The sequence below is a fragment of the Solanum stenotomum genome, unplaced genomic scaffold (genome assembly GCF_019186545.1).
Source record: "Solanum stenotomum isolate F172 unplaced genomic scaffold, ASM1918654v1 scaffold28601, whole genome shotgun sequence".
Lineage (NCBI taxonomy): Eukaryota > Viridiplantae > Streptophyta > Magnoliopsida > Solanales > Solanaceae > Solanum > Solanum stenotomum.
In genome coordinates this window covers 63,481-73,306 of record NW_026030075.1, presented here as the reverse complement: position 1 = coordinate 73,306, position 9,826 = coordinate 63,481, and the positions used below count along the sequence as shown (strand labels likewise).

Here is a 9,826-nt window from a genome sequence, read left to right as displayed (position 1 = left end):
TTTTCAGACATAACAAAGGACACAAATAGAAACTCTTTGAATGTATGGGTAGAACCCCAGGGATTTCTCAGTCGATGGAACTGAGATTGATTTTTTTTTTGAATTACAAAGTGTCTTCTTGGCCGCCATTGTTGAAGTTCTGTAAGGCGAGCTAGAGGTGTGCTCGCCGGAGTTTGTGGAACAGCGGTGAGGGAGAGATGATTGTGTGGTGGTCAGGTTTCGTGGTGGTCAAAGGGTCGCGGCCTCGCTAGCTTCACCGGAGCGAGGGAGACTGGGTGTGGTATAACTGGTTCGTGGAGTCTTTGGTTGTTTAAACTAGAGAAGAAAAGGAAAATGAGATTTATTTAGGTGAGGGTCTTAAAATTGTTTGGTGGGTTTTTAATTATTCGGGTCGATTTTTAAATTGTGGATAAAAATTAAATAAAATTTGGATAGGTCGTTAAAATCATAGCATGTATCCCTCCTTTAGGTCAAAGGGTATATACACTCCAAAAATTAGACGATAAAGGTATTAGTGTCCTAAAAGTTTAACTGAGGGTATTTAGAGGTCATTAACAATAAGTCAGGGATATATTTGTCATTTGTTCTCTAAATTAAATAATAGTAATGATCTAAAGAAACAATACCTATAGATTCATGATCCACGCTACTTTGTCGGCATTTAGAAACCACTCCATAGAAATTGATATTACAAAATTGAAGAGGCCCATAGGCTCTTGTTCCCTCAAGTTCCTCAACTAATATTTCAACAAAAACTAAAAAAAAAAAAAAAAAAAAACCTCCTTTTTACATGTGCTTAATTAGGCCTTCCAACTTTACTTTTCTTCTTATCCCAATTGCCCTAACCCAAACACACACAAAAAAATAAAAAAAATTAGAGAATCGTAATTTAAAAAAATATATATTGCTGCAAAAAGTTGAGCCTCGTTTCTCAAACCAATTGCTATTATCAACAGAGCCATGGCAATATGAACATCATTTCTTGATAGCCACGTGTCGAAACCCCATTACGTTTGCCATAGAGCACGCCGTGACCCGCATGTCACTTTATCATAATCCACTATGTGCAATCCTCTCAAACGGACCGGGTCCACATAACGGATTGTCAGTAGCTATAACGGGTTGAGTTGGGCTGAGTTGTTGTGTTCATTTGAAAGATTTCGGGCTAAAGGTGGTAAAATATTCTTTTTTACTGTGGTAATTTTTGGGTAATATTATTATTTACAGAGAAAAGTGAATAAACTGGTCTGTGATCTGAGAATTTTGATTCACCTCTAACATAACATATTTGCTTTAGTCCTTCACCTTTCCATAATATCCTGTCACACCTGTTATTTTAAGAAAAAAACTATGTTTTAAGTACAATTTTTTTTCCTCATAAAGGAGTAAAATAGGGTACTAGCATGCAAAAATAAACAACATAAAGCATTTTAAGTCCAAGAATCCTGGAAAAGAAAAAGGTTGAGTAGAAAGGCTAAAAATTGCAACTTTTTTGACAGGCCAAGTACTTTGAAAAAAAGTGTGGAACAAAATCTAATAGGTTTATTGCCTATGTGCAATTAATTAAGCAACAACAAAATAGTAGTTTCAATGTGCAATTAATTAAGCAAAATTTGAGATTACTATGATTGATTATTTGTGTAGTAGCATAATTGGCATTGGAAAATTTTGGATGGTCTTCAACTAATGATGTTCAAATAATGTGAATAGTTTTCTCACTACCACTATAAAGAGTTATGCTAAAATAAATAAGATTTGTCTATCTTTATTCAGAATACTCATATTTTAGTTTTGAATACTGAAAAAATCATGTTACAAAATGGTGACATGAATTTGAACTAATCGGAACCTTTAATACCACTATCACATACTGACATCGAGTGGGAAACATAAAGGCATTCCAACCACCACCACACCCCCACCCCTATTAGAATATGTTTCAAGATTAACTATATTTAGTATTTGGTGTAACAGAACAAAGAGATAATGTAGATTAGTGTTTGAGCCTACAAGGTAGACTTCTTGAGTGGGAAAACCATCAATATTAGTTAAATTTCTACATATGTTTAAGAATAAAGTTGACATAACATTTAGCATAAGATTATTGTTATTGGTGCAAACTTTTATATATATATGGTCGGTGCATCAACCCCCCACCCCACCATACAAAATGTTGAAAAAATAAAACCTATTGAAGTGAATCCTTCCCTAATTTCTACATCTTTGACTTGGACTTTCAAGAATATAGTATAGTATGGAATATTAGTCAATTGAAAAAATGATCGTACAAAAGTTATTTACAATATACAACTAAATAGAGTTCATTAATGGAATCATGTTAATCTAGAACTTTCTACACAGACTAGGAAACAGGCATGATGACCAACACTTGCTTTCTAGACTTATATATATTAGTAAAATCTACAACATCGGTTGATTAATGTTTCACATGCATGCACCTCATTAATATATAAAAATTTGAAATTAGCTACGGACTTTGTCGATAATAGCCTGAAATATTAAAATAGAGTAAATTAAGAAAATTTACCAAGCAGGGGTCCTTGTCTTTTCCTTGGATGTACATGTATGAGCAACATAATGGTCAGAATTATAGAGGTATTTGTATGTTGGTGCAAAGTAAATTCTTCCTTCCTTCCAACCATTAAATATTCTTCCTGCTCTTTGCTCTATCCTTAACTGTCATAACATATTTTTAAAAAAGAAATAAATTAACATTCATTTTGAGGCTCAATTGAAAAAAACATATATATAACTTATAAGTAATAGATTAATTGTTAATATAAACATCATGAGTTGTTCTATAATAAAATCTATTATCGTACCTGATCTTTCTCCAGAAGTGTTTCCCAATCACTATTTTTAACCAATTCGTACGTGTCCTCGCAACCCGATGCAAGACGATAATTCAAATCTCCAAGCCAAATTATCTTGCTACATTAACAAAAGATATACATTAGTCATTGCACAACATTGTTACTATATGTGTTATGTATCGTTTCAATTTTATTATCACGTACTCATGATCCAAAATGTGAGATTTTCCTATATCGGAGAATCTTGTTTTCTTCAATATCTCCATGACATGAGAATTTCTTTTAATCTCATCCCCTTCTTTTTCTCCAGATGCCAAATGAGTACAAACGAAACAAAATGTCTTGTGGTGCAATGTCATGCTGATCGATATCGAACCCTATCGAGAGAAAAAAATACATATGTTACAATGTCCATATATAAATAAATATTCAATATCTTACGAGTTAATTTAATTTGTACCTTATTTCCAAGATAGCCCATGATACCTGTTCCAACACATGAAACCTTCAAATTGGTAATGTGTTGATACAAGTCTTTACGAGTCCATATGCACAAAAATAATCCAACCATTTGTTTGCTTGCGGCTAAGCAATATTTACTATTTTGCCCTTGGCTAGAAGAGTTATAATAATATCGATTTGATAAGCACTTTGGACTAGGAGATACGTCGTGGTTCAGCCTCTCCCAGTCCGAGAAGCTGACCCTTGGTTTCAGACTAGATTGTTGGTAGTGCAAGTCATCAAGGGACGGGAGCTCGGAGTTAGGGGTGTTGTTGTAATTAGGAGAAAGATCGGGGATGTTTGTGTCATTGTTCAAAGTTTGGCGAATCAACAATAGCCACTTGGAAGCTGGTCCACTGTCCTCTGGACCTAGTACATTGCCTGCATTTAGAGGGACAATTTCCTGGAACCTGTTCATAGCAGGACTTGGTTAGAATATGCAAGCAATTTTACGGTTTATCGAGGTTGATGCATATAATTTAAGAAGGTCATGAGTTATATAAATAGCTAAATTTTACATGTAACAGACACTTGAAAACATTCACAAAATTATTTTTAAAACTGAGTTAAAATATTAGATTAAAATTATAAGTTTGAATATTCAATCAGAACAGATTATAGTTATATATCTAAATAAAATTTACGTACCCGAGGACATAAATATCGGCTGGTGCACTAGAATTCAACCAATCAGCCAAGTTCAATTCTTCTTGTGGTGACTTGCCTCCTACATTCCATGTCCCCACGAACATCCTATTCATTATTTTTACATCATAAGAATAATAATTTTTCAAGAGACAAAGCACATCCAAAAATAAATATATATATCAAAGTCACCAATTAATTGCATGTAAGTTCAACTCTCACTATCACTACTTTGGATCACTTTTGAAATATTATTTTGAAAAAAAAAAGAATTAATTTAAGGAATTTATTTCACTTCTATCCTTAGCAACTAGAGTGTAAACAAGATAATATGCACGAAAACAAGAATTTGATAGGCCTGATAGTACTAATTTTGTTACATGATAATGAACGTTTAACTCAATTCAAAAAACTAAAAAGAGTGAATTTTCTCAAAAGATAAATCGTCCATTTCATCCAACAATTGTTGGATTACTAATCATCACCTACATGTACTTGTGCATATTACACTACATTACATCACATGAAGATTAATCATCAAATGGATTAAATAATTTCTAAGTTAACTAAAAAGGTGTTGTAGTATCTATTTAGAAAGCCTATGGAAACCAGCTAACTATAGTTCACATGGCCCAAAAAAGTACTTAAGCATAATATGCGGCTTCTGGTTCAATGTTCTGGCTTTATTAATTCCAAATTTATTCTCTCTTACATTAATTAATCAAATTATAAGATCTAATCATGAACTATAACATGGTTATGCATCAAATTCTACACTTTTTTTGGGAAATTTCATAAATATACACTACTTGTCTACTCCCTCCGTCTTTTATTGGTTGATCACTTTTTTTTTTACACGTATATTAAAAAATTATAAATAAGAAGATAATTTTACCCTTAAAAAAATTTGGAATTTCACAAACAAATGTGACCACTTTTATAAAAAAAATTAATTGCAAGGACAATATAAGAAAAAATTAATTAATGTTTTCTTGATTGAGTAAAGTGATCAACTAATATGGACAATTATTTATGGTAAGATGATCAACTAATATGAAACGGAGTGCGTAGTTGTCATGTCAGTTCTCAATTAAAATAATCAAGAGAGAATTAATAATTTTTTCAGCTTTGCCCTTAACATTAATTATTCTAGAATTAAGAGACACAAATATATAGATAAAGATTAAAGATTAAGAAAGGATATATTGATCAAATAATATTCCTTAATTATTTTTTTTAGGGCTATGTCAAACTTTATCATGACAACTAAAAAGAAAGGATGAAATATTTGTTTTTGTTTGTTTACCTAAGGTTTTGATGAGTGGAAGTCTTTTCACTCAATATTGGCTCTTCAATTCCTCCATTTCTTTCCATCAACCACCTTTCTGCTTCTCAAAAATATGAAATATAATCACTCATAGTTTAGTCTCTTATTTATCAAAATATTAATAATAATATTAATAATTGCATCAGAATTTGAAAAAAAAAATGATCTGCAAATTAGAAATTTAAACAAAAGAAAATAAACATAATAAAACAATTATGTAATTTATTTACCCAACTTTAATGTAATATTTTACTGATTTCATGTGAAAGGGTAATATTGCTAAAAGAACATTTGTAATAAATCATAAAATCAATCTCTTCCCATTTGTACTTTTATATAAATTAGTTTTGTAATCTTTTACAAAATTTCTTTAATTTTCTTTGTCTTTTTCGCGAGATCTCTTTTTATTTTTACACATTAGAAATAAAAAAAAATAACAAGCAATCGATCTTTTAGGATTATTTTTTTTTCAATTCAAATTATAAATTGCTGCATATTGAATTTTTTTCCATACTTTCATTATAAATAATATAAAGAGCAATACAAACTTCATCTTTAACCAAATACACTAAAATTAAATAAAAATTATTCATTAATTAATCTAGGGTAAATAATAGATATTTTGATTGAGTTATAACTAACAAAAAAAAAGTAAAAATATTATCATAACCACAAGACTATTCCATAGATTGCCTTTGAGCCTAGTCAACAAATTTGGCTAATTAATTTTATTTTATCGTTTTCACTTTGTAATCTCCTCTTCCATATTTTCTTTTTTCGATAATTGTATCCATAAATTAAAAAAATAAAAATAAACTAGACCCTAGGTAAGGCCACATACACGTGGCACAAGGAGAAGCAATGATTAGATATTAACCCATAATAGTGATTATATTATACGTCAAATCACATTATTAAAAAAGTCCATCAAATCAACGGCAGAGATGCATACAGTTCATTTATGATTCTATCAAAACCAAAATAAAAAGCTGCAATTCACCGGAAATTTTTTTAAAATAAATAAAAACTCCTCCGATCACCGGAGATTCTTACCCGATAATTCCTCCGGCACGACGGCGCAACTCCCGTCGTCGGAGCAACTCTTTCTTCTTCTTTCACCTCTACCACCCATCACTAAAGAAAAAAAAAATCTTACTTTCATACATAATAAAAAAAATATACATTAAAAAAAAGTTGAAAATTTTCAATAAATGTGAAAATATTACCATCTATTATTTGATCGGAATGAAATTCCTCAGATTTGCTCCTCATATTCAACCATTTCCTAACTACCACTTTAGTCCACGAAGACTGCAAAAAAAAAAAAAGGTTAAGATCAACTCATTAGATTTTCAAGAACCCACTACTGTGTGTATAAGATAAGCAGAGCCAAGATTTTTATTAAGACACAAAATACACAAACTCAATCAATTTTTACAATCTCTTAACTCTTATCTTATGTCAGGACATGTTAATACTTGTATATATATTTATTAACACACTCGACACCCATTGTACAAGGCCCTTATTGTCTGATGGGGGCCTATCTCTATATTTTTTTTTCATACTCGATACTTCTAATTAACGGAGGAGCAGTCTATTTAATGCGTAAAACATACTAAATATTCAACTGACCAAACAAAAAGAAAGGGTAAAAAAAATTATACCTTGGATAACTTTTGCTCTGTTTTCATGGCCACCAATGAAGCTGGAAAAAAAAAATGAAGAAGATGGTATTAATATTTTCATTTATAAGATATGTATTTAAGTCAACATAAGAACACAAAAGAAAATTTGAAATATATATATATATAATATCAACTATACATAGTTTAGTGCTATAAATAAGTCATTAATGAAGTTTTCAACGATGGAATTAAAATTATAAAAAACCCATTTGCAGGAGATTTAGAGACAGCTACTAAGAAAGAAGAGTAAACACAAAGAAACCAACCCAAAAATAAATAAATTTTCAAAAAAAGTTGTTAAATAATCCTACTTTTTTATGTTTTTTTCTTTTGGTTTAATGAACTTTACAGAATGGAATACAGAGTGGAGATATAAACTTTATTTTTTCACTTTGAACAAGTTTATAAGAATAAAAAATAAATTGTTCAAAATGAAAACCCATGTGAGATATTAAGATTCTGAACTCAAAAATCAGTGAAGAATTTCTATACCCATACCCAAGTAAAGTTCCAAGAAAAAAAAACAGAGTAAGAGAGGAGAGAAAAACAGAGTAATAAAATTGGTGCTTTTTTTTCTTTTTTTGGTAAAGAGTGAATGGCATTGATGATTATTTTGACAATACTTACATATATTGATTGATAGAATATCTTGATTTTTGAAAGGAAGTGAAAGACATATAATTTTTGTTGATGAAGAGAAAAGAGAGTATTTTTTTTTTAGTTGTAATTCATATTTATGGATCTTTCCTTTTCAGTTGTGTTTTTTGCACAGAGAAAGAAAAGGAAAATATTGGTTTGGTCTATGAAATGAAAAGGAAAATATTGAAGCTTGATTTTACCTCGGAAAAGCAAAAAGCTCTAATTGGTTCTCTATTTATATAATGATGGAGAAAGAGAAAAGGATATTCATGTCCATAAAAAAGATTGTAGGGATTAGAAAGGTAATTTAATTTAATTTGGACATTTTATTATTTTGATTTCCTAAAAAACAATCAATCAATGTCCCATACTTGCGTTAAAATCCTAACTAATTTGAAATCGCACTGCGTAGATAAATCTAAGAGAAAGAAGAGGTGGAGCTAGGAATTGCACGAAGGTGTCTAGAAATTGTACAACAAAAGCTCTTTTAAAAAAAAAAAATGAGAAAATTGTTGCTTGCGAGATTCAAACACTTGCTCATTTGAGGCATTTGAAATCGTTGGGCTACAATAGCATGTTGTAATAAAAATGTTCAAAATATGTCATTTAATCAGTTCATGTACTCCTCTGTCGCATTTTATGTGGCACTTTTTGGATTTTGAGATTCAAACAAATCTATCTTTGACTGTAAGTTTTTCATAGATCTTTTTAACATTTTGAATTATTAATCATTGTGACTTATATTACTTTTTACGTAGTTTACAAATATATAAATTTCATTTAAAAAAATTTGAAGATTCCATACGCAAATTTCTGGTCAAAGTTAAATNACAAAAGCTCTTTTAAAAAAAAAAAATGAGGAAATTGTTGCTTGCGAGATTCAAACACTTGCTCATTTGAGGCATTTGAAATCGTTGGGCTACAATAGCATGTTGTAATAAAAATGTTCAAAATATGTCATTTAATCAGTTCATGTACTCCTCTGTCGCATTTTATGTGGCACTTTTTGGATTTCGAGATTCAAACAAGTTTATCTTTGACTGTAAGTTTTTCATAGATCCTTTTAACATTTTGAATTATTAATCATTGTGACTTATATTACTTTTTACGTAATTTACAAATATATAAATTTCATTTCAAAAAATTTGAAGATTTCATAAGTAAATTTCCGGTCAAAGTTAAATTGTTTAACTCTCGAAAAACAGAAAGTGTCACATAAATTGAGACAAAGAGAGTATCATTTTACTTATATATACGATTTTTTTTCCGACGAAGGATGTCCTAACAACCATGTTGCTCCGCCCCTGACTCCCTAGCAGGATTGTTAAAATATTTTAGGCTTAAACTCAAAATCTTTGACTAACAGTGAAAGGATCATATCCAGTTCATTACTTAATGTCTCAAATGTGTATTACAATGTCACTAATTTAGATTCATGCATGTCATATAAGGCTCATTTAAGGTGAAAGCAATGGTAGTGTATAGGGGTATGCATACGATTTTTCGGTTTTGTTTTGTACCATTTCAATTGGATTTTTTGATTTTTGATTTTGAAGAAGTGTAACTCAATCTGAACCAAAATAAATTTGGTTCGATTTGATTTTTTTGGTTTAATCCAAAACCAAATCGAAAATCCAAAAAACCAATCCAAAATAGAATTCGATTTGTTTTTTCGGTTTAATACAAATAATGCACACCCCTGATAGTGTAAGGATTTTAAAAAGGATATTCAAAAACAAATCTTATATCAAGGAGATTCAACATTAATATATTTGTTATAATTAAATTATTTTTACCTTATTTATGTAGTTAATTTCTCAACAAATGAGGTTTATTCACCTCTCTACCTCTACCTTTACCTCCACCAATGTTGAAGTGCTAGATATATAACATGATATTTTCTACGTTTAAGAGTCGCGTTCAAAACCTCTAATTAATGAAAGAATGATTTTATCCATTCCACCAAGACTATTTTATTAGTTAAAAACATAGACATGATTTTAGTTAAACATAGACATGAAATTTGTTTATGTGTTATTGGTTGATTAGTTGTGATTTGAGCCATAGAATGGAGTTGTGTGTAGAGGGGGTTTGTCTTTTTTTGGTTTATTTTAAAATATTTTGCTTGATTATTTACTGCCATAAATTCGAAACTGATTGGCTTTAATTATTTTAATTAAATACAGGAGAAT

The 9,826-nt window shown here is 30.1% G+C and overlaps 1 protein-coding gene across 1 annotated transcript; it reads right to left on the bottom strand.

Annotated features, from left to right (window-relative positions):
- Positions 1-1,178: 1,178 nt before the first annotated feature.
- On the bottom strand, positions 1,179-7,831 carry LOC125851695 (type I inositol polyphosphate 5-phosphatase 8-like). Its single transcript, XM_049531462.1, has 11 exons — positions 7,623-7,831; positions 6,975-7,015; positions 6,534-6,618; positions 6,361-6,441; positions 5,287-5,365; positions 3,984-4,088; positions 3,295-3,745; positions 3,039-3,211; positions 2,844-2,952; positions 2,549-2,697; positions 1,179-1,328 (listed from the first exon to the last, which is right to left on the bottom strand). Exons 2-11 carry the CDS (start codon positions 6,999-7,001, stop codon positions 1,190-1,192), a joined length of 1,398 nt encoding a protein of 465 aa, XP_049387419.1. The 5' UTR covers positions 7,002-7,015; positions 7,623-7,831; the 3' UTR covers positions 1,179-1,189.
- Between the last annotated feature and the right edge of the window lie 1,995 nt (positions 7,832-9,826).